Raw genomic sequence first — 26650 nt, forward strand, 5'->3', positions numbered from 1 at the left:
TTTGCTCCTATGCCCACCAATTTTACAACTTTGTCCTCCAGGACAAGGTAACTGAGTCACAGTGCAAACTTAATCACGTCACAACACCAAGCTGATGTGATGATCTCATTACTGTTCCGGGAAGAGGAATAAAGTCAATTCCTGTTGACACCAGCAAATCCAGCTTTCAGCAAAAACCCACAAAGACCCTGACCACATAACAGAGAGAAGAAGTAACATGAGTGGCACTCTGCTAAGGAAATTATTATCATAAACGAGTGACAATAAGATTTTAAAGAAAGTCTCAGTGCTTTGTCAGAGGATTTTTGAATTTTAAAGGAGATTTTGAAGGACAGTTGCTTCAACCAAGTCTATGATTCTTTTTTAGTAAGTTTAAGGTACCTGGAAATTACCTTTATGTCAGAATAAAAATAATTTTGTACATTAAAGAATAGATTTATTGCACTATTTCAAGCACTCAAGCCAATCTAAATTGTCTAAGAGGTTCATTTTGAAGCTCTTTACTCTTTTTTTAATACTATATTTGGATTATTCCCTAGCATAGTGACATGTAGAAACAAAATCTAATATGATTAAATCTGACTTAAAAAGAATACCTGTCTGATCAAAGCCCCTAGCTCACCTGTGTTGCTTTTTTTGGTCTGGGGTGTTCTGGGATTTTTTTTTTGTAAAACTAACTAGCAGGAAGTCTTATCTTCTGAGAGTTGCACTTAAAACTGATTGCTTATAAAGATTTAAAGAATGATTTGGATTATCATTCTAAAACAGCACCCAGGGGAACTGGGTGGATCAAGGGATTGCTAATGAGATATTGAGTCTTTCACATCTAAACTGCTGATTTAAATTCAACCCAACACAAAGTTCCCCCAACTGGTGGATGTCTGATGTTCTGTAAAAAAATTAGATGATGTTCTCACTCTATTCTTAGAAAATACATGTGGAACTGCCAGGAAAATCATCACTCTTTGCAGTGAAACCAAGAAGTGAATTGACAATGAAACACTTTAAACTAATTTTTATCCCTCAATACAGTAATATAAAACAAGGCTTTGGCTTTCTGGATCAGGTTTACTTTCCCCAACCTACCAAAATTAAGTTTCAACCTCTAAGACTACTACAGTAAAATCAAATAAAACATTTCAGTAAGGCAAAAAATTATTATTTAAGTTCCAGAGTAGCTATATTGGGCTTTAATGACTTATAATTTACAGAAAGGGCAGTGGTAGATGTAAATGAGTGATTCAGATGACTTTCTACAATGCTATTCTGCAGGAGCAGTCATAATCACATGTCAGTTGCTCAGAACATAGCACTTGCTAGTCCTCCCTCTCATTTAATAAAAGCCAATTAATCATTTCCAATCATTTATGTATTCAGTGAATTTAGAATCTAGTTTCACTCATAAATTACAGTAAATCTATCATTTTAATTAACTAACTAGTCATAGCTGTTCTACAGACATTTTGTTTGTGTGAACATACTTTAGCCTATGAACTATTTGCAACTCTTATTACTGTGATTCTTGATTTACTAATGGGATTTGTGACAGATCAGCTGTATGACATATTACCTTTTCTCTGTGCTGACTTCGGGGTCAAATTGAGAGTCCACCTCCTAGGTCTCAAGTTCTTTGCTCTTGGTACATGACAGGACTATCAATCTCAGATGGCTACTGTGCAAACCAAGCCCACAGCCTGAGCAGACAGATGGACTGATCTTACCTCCATATGAATCAGTGGGTTGGGCACACATTAATTGATACAACATGACCAGAACCTGTTCCACTCATACAGCCTTTTCCCCTCTTTCCTTCCTCTCCAAAAGTTCTTTTTTCCCCCCGTAATCCAAGGCGCTTCTCCCTGCAAGAACTTCCCTCACCACACACATGCACAAGGGGAACACACCAGTTATCAGAGAAAGACCCAGCCATGTGCTGGTGGTATTACATGGAATGAGAAAGACTAGGTAAGTTCTTTGCTGTGTTTTTCAAATGATCCCTCTACAAAGTTCATGTCTTACCAGGGAAAACAGCTTCTTCCTGTGCTAGGTCCCAGGACAGATCTAGAGAGTGTCCCTTGGCCCAGGAAGAGGGAATGTGGTCCTTTTAAATAATGGAAGTTGCTGACTATCCATAGATGGTTCCCTCCACAGTGTCATCAAAAACCTTCAGTAGGTTCTCAGATGCTGCTTACAGCAGGTCTTACAGCTAGCTAAAGCCACCAAACACAAGAAACACTCCTCAGCAGGGATGAAGAGGGACATCTTGAGAGAAGACACCATTTCCGCTTCTGCTAATCCTTTCCTACTTTCTTCCCCTTTTGCTCTGCCTTATGTATCCTGATCATTCCACACCCAGTTTTCCCTGCCATCCCTCCACAGACACCCATGAGCAGGTGCTGGAAATTTGTCCTAGGGGACAAAATCAGCAAACTTAATTCATGGCAGGGGTAGGTTCCTTCACATGATCAGAGGAGGTCACTGCTGCACTCATCACCTATGTGCAGAGACAGTAATATATGAAGGTAACAACCACCAGCATCAGCTCTCTTGAGTCCTTGAGAAGGCCCTGGTTATGGTCCTCTGGAACAACGTTGGTGAGAAGGAGGAGACCACCTTAGAAGATGCTAGAAAAAAAATCCATTCTAAAGGTACAAGTACTTGGCTATCATCTTTCCATAAAATCAAGGTCTTGGGTCTGATTTCTGTCATCTGAGGAAGGAAAGATTCCCTTCCTTCCAATTAGGTCTTCACCTAGATACTGAAACATCAACATTCAGTGTTATCTTCCTTGCCTAAACCTCCTCTTGCAGCTCCAGCTGTTCCCAGTCTCCATTTGTGGTCAATCCCACAAAGCTTGGCAAGAGCCAGAATGAACTTGATCCAGAGAGAAAAGGTGTACATAGAGAGCCCTTTGTTCTTGCATTTCCTGTGGATCTGTCAGAGGAATGTAATTCTCTGCCAGAAAGCTGCTAACAAGCTTCCTGGGACCCTTTTCCAAGGACTAGATGTACGCACATGTTTCAATCTCATCCCAAAGAAGTTGGATGTGTGATTAATGTGCCTCAGCCCAGTGGTGTTTCTGGACCCAGACTTTACACTGTCCTATCACTCAAGGATGGATAAGGCAAGTGCCTTTAGGCTCCTGGACGACAGCTTTAGGTACTTGGGTAACAACTTGCCAGAGCCCCCCACCAACTGGCTCTCTTCCTGCTGCTGCAGCACAAGGAATGCCACACATCTTCTCTACATCCCAGCACCTGCACTATGAAGAAAACATCTCTCCTTCCTATCAAGCCCAAACTTCCAAAAAGCCTCTGCAAAGCCTATCTCATCTGACTGGCTATTTTAATAATGACTGAAGGCTGGCTGTAACCAAAATTAGGCTTGTGCCCATTCCACCAGTTAGCAGCCCACAAAAGGGCCAGACCAGCCACAGGGGAGCTTCTTACTCATTTCTGGCTTCATGGACATTTTTCTTGAATCAATCTTCAGCAAGCATCAAGGCCTGTATAAGAGTTAGGAGGATTTTTCTTACCCAGTATTTATCATTACCAAATGTTATTGCAATTCTGTCACCCATTCAATCAATATTTTGATTTGTCTGCAACTCTTCAGCATCAGCCTTAGTTTTGAATAATTCTGTATCATAAAAAAATCTTTGTCATATCATTCTACACCTCTTTTTTCAGGTAATTTATGAATGTATTGCAGAGCAAAGATCCTGGCAGGCTTATGGAAATAACCTACATTTATGGTGCAATACCAGCCATTTCTTATTTTCTACCATTTAAACCGCTATTAATCTGTGAGAAAAACTTCTCAGTCTCATGGCTTCTCAGAGCTGCTTTTGAAAGTTCTATTGTGAAGCCTTAAGAAATGCCTTTTTCAAACTCCCAGTCCACTATATCAAACAGGTTACAATTCTTCATACACTATTGACTCACTTGGAGGAACTGGATAAATATGACTTCTCTCCACAGACATTATATTGAATCTTAAGTAATCGGCTGTATTTATCTTTCTGTTTACCCATCCCTTCCCAATTATCATGCCTAATAGTTCAGCCTTACCAAAGTCAGAGTTAATTGCCAGAATGATCCCTGGAGCCTTTTAAAAAATGTTAGTCTAGATAATGGTTTACCTGATAGGCTGCACATCAGAACTACAGGCTCAACAATTTCTTGGACAACTACCATTGGGACTAGCTGACTTGTTATCACTCAGTCAAATTGTTCTAAAATATCTTTTTGTAACACCTTAAATTTTTTTAGACAATTCTATATACTGAAAAACTACATTGAGATGATCAAACTGTGTGACAGGCAAAAATCAGAAGTCTGAAAAGTGATCTTTTTGGTGTAAGTCCAAGACTTTCCCTCTTCTTGAGAAGAATACTTCATGTGTCAGTCTAGGAAGTGAATTCTTATGCAAAGTTACAGTAATTTCTCAAAATCTTTGTAAATAGTGATGAATTACTACCTCCATTGCAGATGATGTATGTTCATTTGGTGAACATTTGAGCTATTAATGAGAACTACCCCTAAAAATGAAGAATTGCATCTTTGTCTCTTATGAGACAAGTTTTTGAGAGGGACACGCCTCAGAGTATAACCCGAATGACTGATTTGCTAAATAACACAAACTAATCAGCATGGTGGAACAACACAAACAATAATCTAAATTACCACCATGCATTTCCAACAAGCTGTTTTTAGCACCTCAATATTTATGGACATAAACATTCTAAGACAGAAGACTGCAGACAATAGGAAGTCCTCTGATGGACACCTCATATGAAGGAAGGCTATTTCATCAGCATGAAATTATTTCTTATAATTTCCCTTGAAACATTTCCTGGATAAAGCTCCTAGAGATGAGACACCTTCTAATTGTGTCCATCCTTTATCACATTTCCATCCAAAAATTTCATACTCCAGAGGGACTCTCCTCAAAACTGACTCTCAGAGTGACGTTTCTTGTATATTGCCATTTCTGAATTTGCTCAGGGAAACAGAAATGAGAGAAGGTTTTGAAGAGCATGTTGTTCCCATGTACTTGTAGCATATATAGGACAAGGACACAAATATACCATAACATCATATCTAGCTTTTGACTCTGAGAACAAATGACGGGTGTATTTGCTCTTGTTTAATGTGAGCACCACTGGAAAGCATTTTTTGAAAGTATAATAAAGCAGTGGAAAGGACTAAGATACACAAAACTATGAGAAGACAATATTTTTGTTATGGGTATATACTGTGGAAGTCCTCTGAATAGATGCTCAGAGACAAGAAAAGCAGAACCTTTCTCCATTTTTTAAATGAAGTAAAAACTTCTAATAAAGACAACAGATTAAATAATGTTATTGCCCTAGGACATGCCAGTGCAGTAAAGCTAGGATATGATAGCTTTTCAATGAGAAACAGAAACCATGGGTTTAGAGTTGAGAGAATAATAAAATATAGGAAGTTAAAATTAGAAAATGTTGCAAACATGTTTGAGAACATAACCAAAATAGTCTTGAGTACAGTGTGCTTACCAGATTACTGGAGGAAAATTTGCATAATTAAAAGGCATTGACAATTAACGTAATGCAAGTGAAGGAGCAAGAACTTCATTGCGCTGTAATTAGGAGAACTATTTGCCAGTCTCACTTTAAATTTAACTCAGAAACTTCAGACACATCAGTGGCATTTATATGAGTAAAAGTTACTGGAATGTCCATATTTAAAACACATTAGGGCCACTAACTTGTAGTTTATCAGTTAACCAAAGTCATCACCAACCAACATTGGGGGAAAAAAATGAGGGTAAGTTCTCTAGACAGTCTTAAAGGCTGTGGTACAAAAAACACTAAATTAGGGGAAATGTCAAAGAGTGGTTAGGGTATGGAAATAGACAGCTGATGGGTACATAACAAAAAGTGCAAATATCAGATTGCTAACAAGGAACTCTCCTGGGTGAGACTGCCATAAGAACAAGCTGGAAGCTGGCAACTGGGGAGGGCACAGAGAGATAAGCAAATGGAGGTTATGACCTTTGTCTTCCTAGATCACAGGAGAGGATTTAATTAGTGGTTAGGGTTATCCACAGAGCAGCTTCTCCCATGGAGAGCAGGGGGATTTGAAAATAGGACAGTGGCATTTTAGTAGGGCACAACAGCTGAGAAAGGATTCTCCAGTGAATAGGGAGCACTGGTTCACAGCTTCTCCTCTCCCTCCTTATTTTGAATGAACTCAGATCTTGGAAACTGAGCTGCTGCCTGTGTTCAAGTTTGTTTACATGTCTGACTGACAGGAGATAATATTTCTTTACATCTCTCTTTACAGAAGCCTGCAGCAACAGATGGATTTTGCAGCATAATCGAAAGGTCAGCAACTTCTGACCAGCAAAGTAATGGAGAACAGACCAGGCTGCAGAAAGTTCAGCACAGGGGAAACCTAATTAAAAATTATGCTCATATTTAACCAGTGTTTCAGAATTGCAAAATCACAGAGGGACTACCTGAGGCGCCTAGTATGTGCTCAAATCAATAAATGTTTTTCCTAGAAAGGAAAGCTGTCCATAAATGTAAATCACATGCCAAATTCATTAGTGGATTTTATAGTGGTGTGTCTGAAATGGCTGAAAATTATTTTCATGAGTTACAGATTTGGAAGAAAACCCCCAAACCAAATCCAAAACCCCCTCAAACCTCCGCCCCCAAAAAAAACCTAAAACACTGTTAACATGAACATACAGAAGGCCTTATGATTAATTAAGACTTTCATACCATAAATTTGAAATGTTCTATTTCTCTTCAAATGAGAAAACTGGTTCAACCCTGCCATACTGCTCAGCTGCCCTCGCTTTCACTGAAATTTCTTCAACTGCCCAAGGTTGTATCCCTCAGCTCCTGAATATATGTCAGACTCGGGCATAAAACCACAGCATCCCATCTAGAATAACTAAAAGATCAGTCAGATACCATTTTTTATAGCCTTCCAGTAAGAAATCAGCTTTTAAGATGGATTAAAACATTAAGCAAAGTTTTCAGCTACAGACTTTTAAACTGAGCACAGAAAAGACACATGTAAGAAATGAAGTGCACATTTTAAACAGCTGGCTAAAACACGGACTTTGCTCCAGTTGCTGCTTTGATTCCATGAGACGATGAAGCAGACCAATGAGTGGGAACTCAAACATTAGATCACAATAAATCAACAGACATGAAAACATTAGCTCAGGCATTAAATTTACATTTTCCAGACCATTGGCTCTTGTGACCCAGAATATACTGGGAAATTTGAAGTTCTAGTGTCAGTTCTGTAGCTCTATTTCACTATTTCACCAAAGCAGGAATCATGAAGTGCAGGCTCTTGCTTCACTCCCTTGCCCTATACTGGAACATACTTATTTTTAGGTATGGCATACTTACAATCTTACTACACTGAGGAGTGGGGATAAGGTGCAGGCTCAGACTGGGATGATGCATGCAATGTTTAAATGGAAGTAGCAGCTGTTGGGGGACCATACAACCAGCTGCTTACTGCAAGATACTTAAGCATACTCAGTGAGAACAAAATTTCCAGATACTTGTTTCTAATATGGAAGAAATCTTTAATGAGCACATAAGAAGCTGCCACTTTTTTTTAATGGTTTCAAGCTTTTAAAAACATTTCAAATAGGGAAAGATTTCACGGGATAGCAAATCCACAGTGTCAAAACAGAAGTCAAATTCTTGCCATAGGCAGTAAGCTCTCAGAAAAGAAGACTTAAACAAAACCCACTAGAGTTTTTTTAAAAAAACTACAACCAGATAATAATAACATAATACCTATTCGTAATTTTCCAGAAAACTGAAAATTTCATCAAGAATGGCTTATGAAAGTTTCAACCCGAGGACAAAACCTATTATGAAAAATCACAGAAGAAACATCCTAAAGTTACAGGCAACTGTTATACAACAGAAAAAGTCAGAAAACCTCAATAATAAGCAACCACACATGCCATATTAATCCCTGTCTATGTCACAAGACAAAAGAAAAAAAATGCTATTTTGCTGTCTTGTGTCTTATATGCTTAGAAGTATATTCTGTCTCACTAAAATCACCACAATGTTTCTCCTAAGCATTGTGCTGCCATAAAGAGTTCCCAGCACAGCTGTTTGTGTTCCCTATCTCCCTATTATTTTAGAAATCAAACTAGAATAAGACTGATGACAGATGTTTAAATATATCTGTTGCTACCACAGTTTCAACAGCAGTACACAAAGGCTGTAAAACACCTTCTGCCCCCTACCATTCAGCCTAGTCAGCTGCACTGAATAGACCCAATGGACACACCCAGAAATGTTCCCCTTTTTCTATTCCAGTTGAACAATGGCTCTCCTGGACTTCTAACTTCATTTCCCTTGTAGGAAATTCAGATTAATAAAAATCAATATCATTTGCAACGTTGTGATGGGAGTATTGCCCAAGTACACTGTTTCATACTCTCAAGCAATATTGAATCAGTTAGTGAATACTGGTAGTAATACAAACAGAACACAATAAAAATACAGATTCTAAGTTTTCTCATAATAAATTCCCAACTATGTGTGATCCAACATCTCTAATGCAAAAATATTCTCCAGATACAGCCTCAAACCCACTCACACCTCCACATTTCAACTTTCCATGATGAGCCTGTGATGATTTGATTTGCTGATATAATGCTACTGAGAGTTAAGAGTTTCTCTTGTTATAGCCTCAGCTTAGCTGGGACAAAGGAACAGAAGAGCTTGTCACTGATGCACACCATGAGTGAGTATCCCTCACCTATCTGTCCAAGCAAAACTCAAGACAGGAGCTTTGGTCTTCACAAATTTCTCAAATTAAATTATTTTCCTTTGGATCGAGTTACTCATAATGTTAATATTCATCAAAGTAATTTTAAACAAAAAGTAGTTACTACAGTTATTGGGATATTAGATAACTTCTAAGTTTTAGAATAAGCTGGAATTAATGCAGAATCTTACTGCAGGAAATTTACTCATTTTTAGAAATAAAATTAAAACCACAGGGATCTCGTCAAGTCAATATAAATGATTTTTTCCTCTGAAATTATATTCATTAATATTACTATCACATACAGGAGAACTGATTAAGACATACAATAACTTCGGTTGAGGATTCACACCTACACTGGGCAGGAAAAATATACCCACGTCAGTGGCTTGTTCTATACAATGTAAATTGCCCTAATGATAGAAAGCAATTTTTTCAGTCATTCATTCATTCATTCATTCATTCATTCTCTTAAACACCAACTTTACAATTTATCAAGATAAATGAAGGAGCTGAACTACAACTCATAGGGGAAAATTCAATAACCTCTTTCAAGTAAATTTTGATTTTGAACCGTAGTGCCATACCACAGACATAATGGCATTCTGCACCATGTTTAAGTGAGCTCCAATTAACATAGGCTGTAATTTATTTTCCAGTCCTAAAGATGCAGAGGTAGATACCAACTACTCCTCTTTCATATCTGCTTACAGTAATTTTGCCATGACTGAAGATAAATAATTAAGGTAACTTTCCACCTTCTATCACTGGAATACAGTTTTTGTGACTTTACCACAATGGATTGCTTCTAACGCTTCTATCAAATTGCTTAGAGGAACTACTCATTCACTGGACATTAAGTTTTTATTTTTGCCCTGTTAAGGACTCTTAACTGAGGATCACAGATCATAAAAGAGAACATTCTGAAAGATACAATTTTCTTTTACTGTGGTTTTCAGGAAGACTTTTAAAACACCAAACACCTTCACATATTACAATCTCCTGTTTTAAGTAGTAAAGGTGGTGTTTTCTAAAGCATCACATTCACAGTAAGAAAACAGCTTACCTATTATCATACTTAAGGTAACTGGGAAATAAAAAAAAAAATATTGTGCAACCAAACCAGCTATATACTGCATTAGTACAAGCAGAAACTGGGCAGATGCTTAGGGCCATGGTTTACTGGTTTACTTGGTGCTCTTGGGCTAATGGTTGGACTTGATTATCTCAATGTTTTTTTCTAACCTAAATGATGCTATGATTCACAGATATAACAGCCACTTATATAATTTATTTGAATTCTGAACAGTGGTCAAAGGTCAGGCTTACTAAGAACTAGGCCAAAGCATGCAAGGCCAAGTATAAGTCTGGCAAGTTCTGTAGAATTTAGACAAGGCCCAAGGTATGGTGGGAAAAAAACCAAACTGAACCAACCAGCTAAGGAGAGAAGAAGCAAAATGTTGGGTTAACCATATCAAAATAGCACAGTAACTAGGTTAAGAACATACTCAAATTGTCAACTGCAAAGGTAAACTAAGGACAATAAAACGTTGTACTTTGCATGGCAGTGAAACTTCTTTTGTTTTTGTGCACAGGCATATCGGTACCACACAAGATACAATACCTGATTGCACCTGGGCACTCTTACTGGAAAAGTATATTACTGACTGTCCTGGACATCAGCTTTGACATCAGCAGAATAATACTTAGTTTTCTCTAGCCAAAGGAGGGACAAAGTCTATATAATAATATGCTTTAAAGTTTCATCAACAATTTGTTTTAAAGAATAGGTAAATAAAGTTTTAGAAGAACTTTTAGGATGATTTTGAGGGAATGGAAGGTTATTGTTTAGGTCATTTAATTTTTAAGACAATATTAATAGTGGAATTAATATAACCAAGCATCCTTGATACATTGAGAACTGGGTGGCAAACAGAGAGCAATCATTTTAACACCAGATCAACAGTAAATGTCCAATAGATGTTCTTCGAGCCAAAAAAATTCCCAAGTTTCAGAGTTGAAGAAAAGCAGGTGTTCATATAAGATTATCAACATTAGCTTTAAGAACTAAAATTCTTAAGCTGCAAAAGGATTGAAAACCCAACAACCTAGTATTTTTTAAATAGCCAATAACAGGTTCATTCTTGCTCAGATAAAGAAACATTGCAGAGATGGAAATTGAATGCTGGCTATAGGCATACTGAAAAATGTAGGGCAGAAACATCTGAGATAAAAGTGCAGACTCCAAAGAAGCTGAGAGCAGTAACCCCAGCAGAACTGTGCTGCTTTCTGTGCTCCTCACAGCTTATACCTCTCCTTCAATGAACTGAAAACGGCTGATCATTAAGACCTGATCCAGCTCCTAGCAAAATCACCTGCACATAATGCAGGTAACTATTAATTCAATTTAAAATTAACTGATCATTCTGAAATTTCAATGTCCAAATATGAGGGTAAAAATGTTTCTTTCCTAAGATACATGTTAAAAATAAGAAAAATTAATATCAGACAGAATATACACAAAGTGAATTTCCATGAACCTTTTCCCCTTATATGTAGGTTGCAGTTTTATAGCTGAGACTCAGACCAGGACAACTGCACCAAGATTAATGGCAGCATCTGAGGGAGTAATGGCTCAGTAAACATGGACCAGCTGTTTCCACAGCCAAATCAACCTCTGGCTGCTACCTGTGAGGAAGGCACACAAAAGGGGAATTTCAAAGGCAGAAATAGCTCTGCAGTTTTGGTTACTTCTTTGAGATGTTTTTGCTCACTTCCAGTTATGCAGTGGGTTGATTCTCCATAATTCAGATTCTAATTTACTTTTAAAATTTTCCCTTCAATGTATTTAATAAGCACAGTAACACTACAAAATGTGGATTAGTCAGCTAATACACCCACACCCTGGGTGTGTTATAGCCCTCAGCAACACTGCTGCCCCAGTACATCCAGGATGAATGCACACCGGCTGACTAAAACACACCTTGTGTGTTACTGCTTACATAAGACAGGACTTCGCATATGTAGCTGTATATTAATGATGTACCTTGATACATTGTTAAACTGGAAACTATGGTTGTGCTTCATCAGAGGCTTAGGTGTGTGCTGTATTACACGGAGCAAAATTAATTAGGAAACCCTGCGTTCCTGCTGCCAGTAGCTGTAGCGATAGGCTGGGAACAAGAGACCGCACTCCCCACTGACCTACATGGAGCCAGAGCCGGGCCAGCCTCCTGAGCACCGAGTGCCTCCCGGACAGAATCTCTATCCTGAAATGTGCTACAATGACATGACTCATTTAGAATAATAATAATAATAAAATATCCCGACTCCCCGCCTCAGACTGCGTGTTCTCTCTCCATCGCTGTCAAACAGCCCGAGCCGGAGCTGCAGCTGAAGGGCCTCTCTCTCTCCTCCGCCCCCCAGCCAACCTCCCCAGTGCCAGCGCTGGCATTTGTGCAATCAGATGGTGAGAAATCAGGGATGCGATCTGGCCAACCCCTCCCATGCTTTTTTCCCTAGGTTAGTTTTACAGTTTACCACTCACGCTCACACTGGCACCAGAGAGGCGGCAGAAACACATGGCTGGGACCTCCCTTTTTGACGCCAGCCCACACACAGGCTGGCTTAAAGCAATCGTGAAACTGTATCATTAACAATGTTGGCAAGAACTTTCCCACAGACACAGTTATCCCTACAAAAAGTTGCCTTGCCCCAGTGACTATTTCCATTTGAATATGGAGTTGAGGCGGCTCTCTGCTGTGGGGCTGAGGAGGAGGAGGCTCCCTCAATGAGCTCTGCTGGCAAGCCTCCTTCCAGCCTGCAGTGCAGCAGTACTGCCTCCAACAAACACGCCAAGTGACAGCAGCACTCATCCAGCCGCTGGTATTTTAATATTGATTTTTATTCATTGCTCTATTTCAATATCTTATACTTTCTCTTTTCAGGACATTAACCAAGCTCTTTCTTTATGATTTCCCTCCCTTTCATTCTGCAAGCTTACTCGCCAAGGAAGTTTTGCCTCCAGCTGCTACAGCTCCATCAACTCTCCTACCAACCCATTTGAAAGAAGAGTAAGGTGTTAATTAGGGTGTTAATGGCTACAGAAACCCTTTCCGCCCACCCTTCCATTTCAAGGAAGAAACACAAGGAAACTCAGCATTCCTTGCGGAAGTGTTAGACTGCATTAAAAATTCAACAAACAAAAGTTCCTTTACTCTGCACACATTCTAGATAGTCTGTGGTACCCAACACCCCCAAACATCAATTCTGTTTATTCTCTTTCACCTTTGATTTGGGATCATCTAATTGTGGGGGGAGAAATGCATATATTTTCTTAGTATCTTTGAATGACAGATTTTTTTTAATCTTCAAAATTAATTCCATACCAGAGTGCATCTTCACAATGAGAAAATGGTTGTGTTACTGTGAAGTAACATGGTTTCACAAGCCAGCTGAGCCAACCTTGCATTCCCCTGCTGCTGAAAAAGGTTTCCCTCCTCTCCTCTTCCCTGCTGAGTCTACCCAGTGCCAGTCCCCAGCCATGCTGGCTCTGGCACTTGTCTGATACCTCCCAGTTCAGTTCACTGAACTGACATAAAGCTGTTCACACTTTTGCTGGGTTCATTTTCTGCCAGCTGAGTGAGCTGAGCCAGCTGAAAAAGGGGGCAGCACCAAACACAGGAAAAGCAGCAGGAAACACATACCTGGGGGATTCTTCTTTTTGACAGCAGCAAGCTGCAAAAACAGCTCGAGCATCCTGTGAAACCTCACACTCAGGGCACAGCTTTCTTAAATCTCTTGATACAAATTATGACTTTGTTATTACAAAAAGAGGTGGGTTCTAGTAGTCACCCAATTTCACATTAAAGTAAATCAGCTTGCTAAAGTGTCAGAAAACTACCTAGGGTGGCAGCTGTTCTTTGCCAGGTCAGCAGGTGGAACTGGCATATCTTGTGGTCCATGAGCACAGAAGCTGATGCAAAGCAAAGAGAGAACCGCATGGCAGGGGCAGGAAGGAAGAGAAGAGTCAGCCCACTCCCTTTCAGCTGCTGTGATAGCTGAAATCTTGTGAAATCACACCCTGGTTTATGAAAACTCCTAGCATTAAAAAAATCTCTTATTTCTCCACTCCTTATTTCTCCTAGTTGACAGATAACTGTGAAGCAACTGTTCCTTCAAAGTCTTTATATAAACTTGTTGACTTGTGTAGAAGCTAAAACCTGTGTTTCTTTCTAAATCAAAATTTTGATTTCATGTAATATTCAGTCTAACAGTCACTGCAAAAATAGATGCAGTGATTTGAGATACTGCTGTATACCAGACTGTGTGTTACCGTTCTCCCAGCCTGATGATTTAATCATGACTCTTCTTCATTCACTGCAGTACAAAATCAGCACAGAAACTTCAAATTAGCTTCAAAAGCAAGTTATAATAAGCAGAGGAGGAAATTCTGATTGTAATCTGAAAATAATTTTTGAAGACGTCAGATGGATAGGAAACCTTTACTTCCAGCCCAGCATATAGGTCTCCTTAAAGTCATGGCAGCACACCAATATTCTGCTAGGTATACAGCACCATTTGTCTTTTTAAGCCAGCATCTTTCTAAATGCTGATTTGTTTTTAACTTCCACTAGCTGCTGTTCCAAAACATTTGCCTCTCTTGGGTGGGACTTCTGGGATTTGGTTGTTTGCTTGTTTTTCAATGGAGCAGGTTATTTGGATCCTTATGCTTTATGTTACAGCTAGACCAAGATAAGAGTGCGTTTGTCAGGTGGCTTATGTCACTCAGAGATTTGAGGCAGCTGCTGCCTTTGCCAACAAAAACAGGTTTTTCTCTCAGCATATGCTACATCAGTACTTGGAAGGTTTGCACCACAACTCTGCCAGCCCAGTTACAGTGGCACATTTGTAAGTGTGGCATGACAAGATCTCAGATTTTTAGTAATTTTTATACCCTGCTCTGACATGAATTATGCTTGTGGGACAGAGGGATATTTTTCCATTACTTCTATTCAAACATACTCGTATCTTTGGCTCTTGGTTACTCATAACTATTTTCTGATCTGTTCTGATAAAAGCCTATTAGAAAAGCCATTATACAGAAACTTCAGATCCAATTTGCAGAAATACCTGCAGTGATAAATTAACAGTGGAGTTCATGAAATCTGATCTATTACAAATACAAACGTGTGACCTGTTTCTGGTTCTTGCAGATGACTTCTTCTAGGAAAAACTGTTGAAATTCTGAGTATTTACATCTGAACTCCACTCCAACCTTAATTTCAATTTCAGCCTTAATAAATCTGGATCATTAGCTCATTGTTACTTTTAACTACTAAAACCAAGTAACTTTATGGATTACTACACCTGACAAATTGTTAAATATTTCAGCTATTTTCCAAGTGAAATGAAACCTACATGTGTTTCCTTAGTCCCCATCCCCTGTCAGAGGAATAAATACATTTCCCTGTACTACTTTTACCTTTGTTAAATAACCTGATAGCTCATCCTTTCTTACCTTCTCAAAATAAATCAGTATGGTCTCTTAGTCTACTCTTTCCTAAGGAATACAGTTCTCATAGGTCCAACTCTTTTGAGTAACTAAAATCCTTGAGTCCGAATCATTCCGGTTTTATAATGCTTCTCTGTAATAAGAAAACCAGGATGCAGGCATTACCTCCCCTAATTCACATTATGGCACTTGTATTGGTGCAGGAAAGCCTGCAGTACTATATTTGGACTAGACTGTTCACAGACATGCAAGTATTTCCCTTCTGAAGTTACAGTATTGTTATCTTGCTTAAAAAAACATTGTTCACTGAAGCACTAAGTTAAGAAAAAATACTGAAGGGAAAGGAATGAGAAGAAATTATTTCTCCAAAGAAGGTAATTACACAGCTAAGCATTATCTATGGAGAGAAAGAAAATCCTAAGTACCAATAGGGCTTGTCAGAGTTACTTCCATGTGCCAGACTTCTTACAAACACTAACCTACAATTTCCTGACATCTTTAATTACATGTTTCTGAGAAGAGTACAGCTTGGCTACAGTGTCTCATACATACAAAATCCTTGCTGACTGAACAAAAGGACACACTTAATGCTATTATGACATGCTGGAAAAAATCCTTACAAAATAAGTCCTCTAAAAAAACTCAAAAGTTAAATTTCTGATCTAAAGAAAGAACTTGGGACAATCTCAGATTCAAACTTAGTTTCCAATCTCCATTATTACCTCTACCAGAAAGGCCTAAATAATCAGTTTTTAAAAAAGGCAAGAGCAGGGTAAAACCTTTCAGATACCAGAGGCCTTCAAAAGATCCAACTGCAATACTAGAGGATGGAAAACAACCAAAGCAAATATTTTGACCAGAATTAAAAAATACCAGATTTAAGTATTAATGCTTTGGCAGCTTCCAGAAAGAACTACGACTGAATGGAGTTAAAAACAAAATGTTAGAGAAGAAAAATAGTTTTCAAGTTATTATGCAAACCAGACATTTTCTATGCAAATTCAGGTACTGAACTTCTATAATCTGAATTTTAAAACATAGGTTGATGTCTTGATTGTAAACGGTGTTTGTTGTTTTCTTTCTGAATGTCATGTTAAATTACTCTGTGCATATGCAGGGTGTGTGGGTGGAAGGGACTGACACAAGGAGAAATTAATTCTTGTAAAAAAAGTTTTTTTTGTTTTTCTAAGAGTATGGTTGAGAAGAAGAATATTTCATTTTCAATAAAAATGGAACTAACCACTGTTTGTAAACACTTCACTATGCAAATGAAGAAACATTGCTTTTTAAGTACTGACAATATTTGATTCAACCCATGCATATCTCAGCCAGCTGGTCTCCCTGGCCTCAGTCCCAACCTTCTCACCCCTCTAAGTGGTTATATTCTCTCCATGGGGAAAGCAGGGGGCCTCACAAGTCAATACAAACAATCTTCAGATTGGTCTTCTGAACGCATCTCTGCTAATGTAATCCATTATTAGAGTGCAACTTAGATATATTGACCAAAATGTTTGGCTGCTGTAATTCCCATTTGCTTTATCAACCACAGTAGTACAATGGCTGTTAAAAGCCTTTTATATTTAAAACACTGTTGGAGACCTACTGCATATTTTCAATTTACAAATCTATGATAAAGAAAAATGAGAAGTAGATGGAAAGTCATAACACACTTCTAAACACAGCCATCTCTACTAGCACCTCCATATCTTCAGCCAGAACTTTCTCCCTTTATTACAAAGAAGCAGTTGGTTTGTATGTCTGAAAATAGGAACACAACTTGTGGGCCTTATCAGGAAAGGCAATAAGTAAGCTCAAAGTCCACTAACTTCAGTAAGATGTAGAAGTTCCCCACTACTGGAATTTTTTGACTAATAGAACCTTTTAGCTTGTACAAGCTGGGGCAGCTCTGCTGTGTTACTGGTTGTTTATACAAGTTCAGTCTTTCTTAAGCTAGTGAACATGAAAAGTACTTAAATAAGTGAGAAAGTATTTTATGCAGCTTCTGTGCTGTGGAAGATTATTAAGTGGTTAATTGTACAAAAGACCCAACAGAGATGTGCTACCAAAAAAAAAAAAGATAAACAAGTTTGTCATATTTATGTAGCAACCTCTCAAAATACAAATTAATCTCTAGTTTGCATCTCACCTGTCAGATTAAGATGAAGGTATCTCAGCATGAAATCTGTTTGTAAGAGAGACAACACCATTGTTCTGTAGTGCACATAATTTTATGAATCCCTTCTCTGGAACACTTTTTAAACCTTCATCTCACCAGAATATGCCTTTAAATCTCTTCCCTGTAACACTCATATCATGCTGCAAAAAGACACCAAAATGGTAGAAACATAAGAGAATACGGAAGACTGTGTGAATATTTGCCAATCTTTTCAGGTTTATTGAAATCATATTATTTCAATTTTGCTTGAGATAATGGCACTTTGGATCAATATGTCTGTTTGAGCTCAATGATTATTTGTAATTTCCTATTGAAAGTACATAAAAATTAAGTTCTGCTAAGTTTCATCTTGCATGCTAATTCTTCTAAGAATTGAATGGAGAACACTTACTGTCCAACAGCATCTGTAAAGATTAGTACTCTATATCCACAAGTTTAATTCCCCCCCCCCTCCCTTATTCTAAACTTCTCTAAATTTCTTTTTAATATAGCTTTATTTTTTGTGGTCACATTATAGGACTAAGAATCAGGAATTTATTTCTGATTCTGTCAATAGTTATCTTGGCTAACACAACCAAAAATGAAAGAGTAAACTATTCTGACACTATCAAAACAATTGACAGAAGCCTTAGTATGAAATATTAGTTTAAATAATTTTGTTGCTTGAAATTGGTGGTATCTTTTGAAAAACAAAAGCTCCAAAACCAGGGATAAAGAAAAAAAAGCTTGGAAGTGAGATAAACAGAAACCAAACTAGTTTCACTTTTCTAAGTGGAAAATGGAGCAGGTTAAAGTAATCAAGAACAAAAATAACCTTTCAGATTAGTATGTTTTCACTAGACAAGACCAACTGCTTCCAGCAAAGAAGAATGGGTCCTTAGATGGGTTAGAAGTCAATGATGGTTTGGGACTTACCCAATCTGAAATCTTACATATCAACATCTTGAATAAGATTCTAATTGTCACCCAAAAGCAATGCAGGGTGAATCAGCAAGCAACCACTATTTTCTGTCCCCTCCATACACTAATCAAGCTGCCTCATTCTGCACCAGTGACAACCCAACACTGGCACTGGGAACCTAAGCATCTAGATTGGAGTATTTTCTTAAGATTGTGGTCAGATTCGGAATTGTACTAGTAGTCCCTGTATCAAAACAGGAATCTCAAGGAAAAGCTGCACAACTGAAGTTGAGTTTTCTTATGTGTACATTTGAATGAGCAATGGGATGCTGATACACACAATTCAACCCCTCTGTTCCCAAGGATCTGATGCTTTCACAGCCTGTGTTTGCAGGCAGAGATAAAACGGCTCACATATTCCTATTACAGTTGTCTTGACCAAGTCTAGAAAAGCTCCTTTTTCTCTCCTCAAGGGTGACAGAATGTCGTATTTCCCATGAAGTACAGTTTCTGCTTGGAGTGCACACAGTAGTACTCTTTGGCCAAATTAATTCCTCTAGAGTTTAATGCAGCAAACACCCAAGTTGCAGCAGTCTGCAAAAAAAAAGATTTGCAGCAACTGCAGCCCAGCTGTGAACCACAGACAGCTTGAATGCATCACTTCACCAAGAAACATCGTGCGGAAACTGATGGTCCTAGAGGAGAGCTGAGCCCCATTCCTTGCACAAACCGTGGAACGCCCTCTATTGTTTGGTCAGTTCTTACGCAGGAGCTGGAAGAGGCTTAAGGCTACAATTAATACTGCAATACTTTTTGTTAATAGGCAAGAAGAAACCTTCTTTACTGATGTACAAAAGGGTGAAATAGCCAAATTAACAGACAGGTAGTTTCAAATTGTCACTTCAATCAAAACCAGATATTTTACAAAGATGGTTCTTTGATATTTTTTCAGCTAAATGGTTTTCATGGGCAAACCACTGTCTAGTTTCCATGGGGGAAATTGTTTTTCATCCTATCAGAAATTCAATGACTTCTCCAGTTTCTACTTGCAATAATATCCACACATACACAATAATACATTTTGCTTAGAATCCACTAGATGAAGGCCAAAAATGGTCATACAGAAACAAGTAGCCTTCATTTGACTAATGATAGAAATAGGTGTTTGGAATTTATTGAAGATCCATTCAATTACTAACACAGATCCGTATAATTGTTAGCACAAATTAATTGGTAAAATGTGCTACCTCCTTGATACTAAAACCACAATAATACTAATGGAACAAAACTGAGCTTTGAACACCTCAAAGTAATTTGTACTGCAATCTTTTCTAGGAGGTGTCTTAGTACACCATTTATAAAAACAATTTTTGTTTAAAATTTAACTGAATTTCATAAAGGACAAATGTTTAAAATAAATATAAAAATGAAATAAATTTTTCATTTAGGATTAAAACTTTCTCTTTTCTGCTAAAACTTTTTCCTTCTAATGGTATTTCATTTGGCTTAATCCTCTTCCCTCCCCAGTCCTTTTCTTTGATCAATAAACCAATGCTGGTTAAACATACATTAAAATCAGGTTCAGAAAGGCAGACTTGCCAAATTCAAATATGTACACTAAATATTTCCTTCCCAAAAAATTGTGTTCAGCTGTACAGCTATGTCAAGGCTGAAAACTTCAGAGGTGAAGTACTTATATTAGGTATGTAAAGGGAAAGTATTTTGCCTTAAATATTTTTGAAGTACTACAACTAGTATTCCGCCATTCAAAATTACAAAGACATTGAATTGCTAAAAATATAAGCTGTCACAAACCCACTCATTTCCTTTCTTGAAACTTTTCTTACTTGCATGAAAACATTCTGCCTAACAGACATCAGCTTCAGTAAAGAGAAATACTGTTTTATTAATGGCCACTGCAAAGATTAATTTGACTTGCATTGCATCCTGTCAATGTTCACTGCTGTTTCCACAAGTACTGCAAGAAAATGAACATTGGCTTTGAGTTTTGTTACCAGTTCCCAAGTTTTAACCAAAGTCTATGTATCTACATCTTCAGTAAGCCAAAACATTTTAGGATAACATCTGATTTTTGCTTTGATATGATTGTTCATCAAGATTGAAAAAGAAATCAAAAGGATTAAAACTATGAGACTCCCTCCTCAGTGACATTGCAACCACACACCTAAGTGAAGGATGCATTCCTTGAGAGAAGTACATGAAACCTCTCATAACACCATATCCCGTTGCTCTCTTATCTGCATTTCTGGGATACTTGAGTAGAAACACACCAATCAACACCAGCTACTTTTAAAAGCAGAAGTACATTTTGAGGAGTAAAAAAAAATCCCTGTGATAGAATAAAAATATGAAAGAAAAAATACAAATTCAACTGAGAAATAAAAGATCATTGGTCACATTTTAATTAACACTATTTAAAATTCAGGCTTCCAAGGACTTTGTCTAATTCTTCAAGGGTTCAATGACATTACCAAATCCATTTTCTTTTTTGAAAACTGCAGGATGAGAGTGCACTTTTTGAGTATCATACCTATCTCATTTCTGTATGCAGAAGGGATAATAAAAATCCCTGCCAAGAAATTCTGCTGTTCAAGGTTAATCTCAGATGCTCTCATATAGGGATATTTCTACCTGTCTTCTATCTTGCCCCTCCTCTTCCTTCCTTCTTTGCTTTAGATCACAGCCAGTTTAAAAATCTATGATTAAACTTTCATGAGTGGGTGATTTCTACAATGTTAAAACTATGAGTTCTTTAAACCTCAGTTTTCAAACATAAGAACATTAAAATATTTCTGGTTTTTTTACTCTGGGACTTCACAGGAGTTTGTAATGATCACTATGAGCTGCTTCACATTTTAAAATTAATAATCAGATTTGAGCTAAAGCTGCAATGGTAAAAACACCATCAGAGGACAAACCACTAATGTGTCATGCAGAAGTCTGCCCACATACTCAGCTCAATGGTTTTGAGATTAGAATTAGGAGAGTACTGTAAGGAGATGATTATGTGGCATGTGGTATAATTCTAGAAAGTTACTGACACCTCTCATTAATTAACTAGAAGCACCATAATTTTTGCATTAGAATATCAAGATATTCTTCCATAAACTATTTTATGTAAATGAAACAATAATTTATGAGAACATAATCCATTTAAATCAACATCAATTATATTACATTTAGATAAAAAGAAATGGCAGAAATATTACATTAAAATCAGAAGTGTATCTAGACCACAGTTGTAAATGCTGCTTGGCATTTAAACTGAATTTGAAAGTTCATACAGGGCAGTGAGACTTCACAGGACTTGGGAAACTTTTCTCCAAAGGAAGTTGTAGCAGAAGTAACAGAAAGGAAAGATAGATCCCTTTCCCCAAAAACTCCCACCCAAAAATACTAGTAATTGAAGCAGTGCATAGTGAAGCAGCAGGAAGCATTCAATTGCTGAGCATGCTGGGTTGGCCACTGTCATAACTCTAGCAGTACCTGAACACTTCCCAAACACATAAGAGTTTGCTACTTTTCCATCTGAAGCAAAAGTAACAAATGAGGTGGTAAGGATGAAAAGTAACTTTTAAAAGATACTAACAAGCTGAAGAGAGGAAATTTGCTTCCCATAAGGAAAGTCAGAAGAAAATACTTACGCACAGTTCTTTCTGTTCATATTAATGAACTTGAAGTATATGCTTGAAGTCTTAATTTTGTTAGTGACCAAAGTGTTTGTTCATTGTATTCATCCTGCTTCTGCTCCAGAGGATTCTGGTCAAAGTCACGGACTATGACTTTGTGTTTACACACAGGTCCAAGTATGAGAAATAAAACCCTTTACACAGAAAAATGTTGACAGCTATAGAAGACATGGAGCAAACATGAAAGCTGAGCAAGTTGATACTGATCTTCTCAGAAAGTTCATAAAGTAGCTGGACTTGCACATAGTGACAAAAAAGAAAACTGTGAAATTAATAGGACCAATATTTTCTCTGACTGGAGAACAGTATGAACCATTGTAGCACAAGTTAATAATGCTGGTATGTCAGCCCCTATGTACACTGAAGACATGATGATCCTATTTTGCTCCCAAAAGCACAAAACTTTTCAGAGTAGAAAGGTTCCTAGAACTTTCCTTTAAAGTTTCTTATTTGGACTTGCTAACAGCTCCTCCATGCTTGATCACATCTCCTCCAGGCCAGAAAGAAATAAGTATCTTACTTTGCTTTCCTTTAGGATGTTGTGTGTCAGTGGGGTACTAATGACAGTCAAAACTTTTGCTTTCCATTTTGTAGGCTCTGAAACACCACCCATCCAGTTACAGGAGCTGGAAAAGTGTCCTTTGCTGTGACCTCCCACCATGGTTTATCTATGCCAAGGAACCTACTGCTGAAACTCCCAATAATGGGACTATGAGACCCAAAGATCCTTAAATATATAAATATTAATACCAACTGTTATACTGCAGAAACCACTTTGTATAATGACAGAATTAGGAAAAAAACGTGTCTGCTTTTTTTCTGACAGGTTTCAAGTTGTTTATTTGCAGATGCATGAAGTTGTTCAAATAAGCTAGCAAAATAATCCACATAAATCACTCTAGGTGCTATGTATAAACAACACTTACTGCAAGGAATAAATTTAAAAAAAAAAAAAACAAACCCCAAACACACCCAAAACAATAAAGAGATGAAACAAGAATGTTTTTTTTCCCCTGTTGGTATATAATCTTACTTCCAGATCTAATTCTTTAACAGATTATATCAGATATATTTTTGCTTTGTATGTTGTGTAATCAAACTGGTTTAGACATCTCCAATAATGAATATGTTGGTATCACTATAAAGTTATATAAAAGTAGGTGAGCAGCTGTAGCCTAATAAACACACAGCTGAACAAAGGAAACTGCTGACAAGCTGCAATCTTGTTTTAATGTAAATTCTCATGTGTTCACATCATATTTTAATTGTACACAACAATAAATAAGCTTCTGTCACTAGCAGTTTCTCATAAATGGGCAAATGCTAATTATCCCTCTATTTTCAACCACATAGTTTTAGTGAAAAGATTAATGTCAGGAAAATAACTCAAAAATAATGAGCTTTGCAAGCCATTTGAGTGGCAGAAATATTATACTTTTCTTTATTTGATTTTTCTATTTTTATATGAAAGCTGTGACAACTCTCTCATAAAGCATCTCAATATTTCAAACATTATATCTAGCAATATATTAATTATGGAAGAAATATATAACCTGCTTCCCTGAATTTTTCTTCAGGTTTGTTGTAGTGATGAACTGAAAGCCAAAATGTGCAACTCCAGCACCATCACTGAATTTAAGGGCTGGTCTTTCTTACATCTGGATAGATATATAACTAAGTATGGACAAGTTTCCCTTCTCTCCCGGCCTTTGTTCTGCACTTGGCATTAGGAAATATATTTGTTTGGTCTGAAATAATTTTTACTTGTCTGACAAATTATTTCAGCTCTGACTAATGCTAAGACACAGTTTCAAAAAAGAATGGTTGTTCAGGGAACAATTAAGAAGAAAGAGTCCTTTGAGCCGAACAAGTGATACAAACTCACTTTTTTTATCAGATTGATCCTCCTAGTTAAATGTCTTAATTTTCCAGACAAAACCAAGACCACAGCTTGAGACACAAGGGCAGTGCTTGCATCTGCAGTGGCCCCTAGGCCAGACACACATACTTTCTGTACTGCAAGTGTGGCCTCAGGTCTGGCTGGAGCATGGAGGAACCTGGATGCTGGAGCTCACTGCGTGGGTGAACGCGTCTGCACTGGCAGCCTTGCAGAGCAGTTGGGCTCATGGAAGACTGGGAGGTGCAGAGGCCTCTGCACCTACAGCTGCTTTATTAGTGTAGGACCAACTGCTGTCCAGCTGTTTCATGTATATTAGCTGGTTTTCTGTTTGGAACAGAAACACTCCTTTTGCTTTCCTTAAAACAAACTGATGGGCTATACCATTTGTGTCCCACGTGACATTAGCATGATACCGCTAAATATTGTGCTATTGAGTCTTTTGGATCAGGGTTCAAGTAACTTGCTATTCTCACTATTAATGTGATTGTGGCTAGAAAAGCATCCCTAGAACACCTCATCCAATGATGACACTATAATTCATTACGGTTTTGTTGCCCCTTCTCATTCCCTACAGTGTTTCAGAATACACACTTCTTCACTGAAGTGCATTCCCCACTTTGGACATTATAACACAGAAGTCCAGCTCTGATCCATTTTCTTTGCAGCAGAGTAGAAGATACATCCCTGTCCATCAGAGGGGAGAAAAGAAAGCTACATGAGAAGTAACAAAAGCTCTAACCTCTTTTTTTCCTTTCGTCTGGAACAGAAAGACTGCAAGCTGGACACCCAGTAGGTTGGGTGGATCAAAACAGCACTACAGAGGGGACAGGCTGTACAGAGCAGGACATGAGATTCTTATCACACTAAAATTCAGTAGTCTCAAAATCTAATGTGTTCCATATTGTTTGGGAATTACATTCAGAACTGCAGTGCTGCCAAAAGATTAAGAGTGTTCATCACTCCTCTCATTTCTCACCTCTACCCATTCCAAGACATCGTTATTTTTCCTTCTCACATACAGGTGTTAAGCAGTAGTCAATGCTGCTCCTTTCACATTCCAATCCACATCCTGCCACTGTTCTCTGCACCTGGCCTTGCTCCCAGATGTTCCAGGGTCATTAAATCACTGTCAGAGCAATTACATTTGTATTCCACTTTCTCATCCAAGTTCAAATAGAAGTATCATAATTTTTTAAGTTCTTGAAGTACTCTACAAGGTATTAGGGAAAAATTGAATAAAACAATCTTGGCAGATTGATGTTTGGGTGCTTTTATTTTCTAGTAGGGATAGACAAATCTGGTTCACCTCATTTCAAAGCTATTTGAACTTCATGTGTCAAAAGCTTCATTACATCATTACTGGGTTCATCTCTCATTTAAAACAATTTGTTAAAAGGAGAGTGAGGAAAAAAGACAGATACAAGCTTCACAACCCGAAAGCTGACTGATTCTAGTTTTGTTTTCAGGAAGACTATCAGGCTTTCCAGATAACTTAGTCTCATAACAGGGCATCCTACTTCATTATATTTTGTCTTCTTGAAATGTACAACTGAGGGAACTTTAATATAATTAAAATTGTTAAACAAAATACTTCATATCCCATGATATTTCTGGTCCTTCATCAGCTCTTTGGTCTCTTTTTCAATCCTTTTATAAGAGACATAAAGGACAAAGATTTAAAATACCTAATGACTTTGGCAGCCAAATCTTTTGTAGGTCTGATATTCATGAGTAAGTAATTAGTACTTCCAGGAAATTAAATTTCCTTAGGAATCTCTGTAACTAAGTTTGGAAAATTAAGCTATTTTAAATCCTTAAACTTTTTAAAACTTTTAGCCATTATGTAGATAGAAATACTGAAAAACAGGATAAATAGTAATTTAATGAGAAAATTTAAAAGGATTACAGAAGAGTATATAAGCCTAATAGGTGCACACACACAAGCCCATAAGAGTATGCTAATGCAATTATGTGCTCTTGAGATCATAAATAGCTATGCAAAACTGAAGTATGAAGCTGCAAGAGGGAAAATAAGATTTTGTTGAAATCTGCAGTGGTCAAAATGCAAGATGTGAGAAGGCATTTTAACATTTTTGTTAAAAAATGTTCTCCCATCTCCAAAATCCATTTATTTCAGCTTCATTTAAAAGAAAAAAAAAAAAGAAAAAAAAAAGAAAAAAAAAAAGTAGGTTTCAAGAAAAAAAACAGGGGCATCTGTAACTGAGGAATGGAATGAAGAATCAAAACTATATAACTAGAGGTGGAAATGTAGAAGAAGACATGTCAAGGAAAAGATCCTATCAAATATAATGGTGATATAGACACTAGAAGAGACTATAAAATCAATCATGATTAAATAACATCACTTTCAAGATGTAATACATTGTTCATCTGGGAACTACAATTACATGAATAAATTGCATGAGCATCTCTGATGCCATCAAAGCTCTTCAGTGGAGCAGCAGTCCACTCCAGCAATTCTGAGGGCATATTACTTAGGTCTTTCAATGACACCTGTAATTTTTTTCAGCGATAAGAATTTTCCTCACCAAGCTGAAAGAAATATTGCTATATTAGCAGAGCCAAGCTCTCACATAACTGATTGATATGTGTTGCACAAACTACTCCTAGCCATCTTAGAGT

At 37.5% G+C, this 26650-nt stretch overlaps 1 protein-coding gene across 33 annotated transcripts in view; it reads right to left on the reverse strand.

Moving 5' to 3' along the window:
• Window positions 1-26650, reverse strand: part of ULK4 (unc-51 like kinase 4) — a 222693-nt gene that overhangs the window by 26989 nt on the left and 169054 nt on the right. Inside the window, exons 36-38 of one of the 33 annotated variants that reach the window (XM_086848578.1) lie at window positions 17594-17637; window positions 17468-17503; window positions 12227-15454 (exon numbers count right to left, since the gene is read on the reverse strand). The exons of 31 other annotated variants lie outside the window; for them this stretch is intronic. In XM_086848578.1, coding sequence (XP_086704704.1) covers window position 17503; window positions 17594-17637 — 45 coding nt within the window. In that variant the 3' untranslated portion in view covers window positions 12227-15454; window positions 17468-17502. Of the gene's footprint in view, window positions 1-12226; window positions 15455-17467; window positions 17504-17574; window positions 17638-26650 lie in introns of those variants that run through there. One more of the 33 variants, XM_086848571.1, reaches the window with a different exon arrangement.

Source organism: Cyanistes caeruleus, chromosome 1, assembly GCF_971803275.1.
Source record: "Cyanistes caeruleus chromosome 1, bCyaCae1.hap1.1, whole genome shotgun sequence".
Lineage (NCBI taxonomy): Eukaryota > Metazoa > Chordata > Aves > Passeriformes > Paridae > Cyanistes > Cyanistes caeruleus.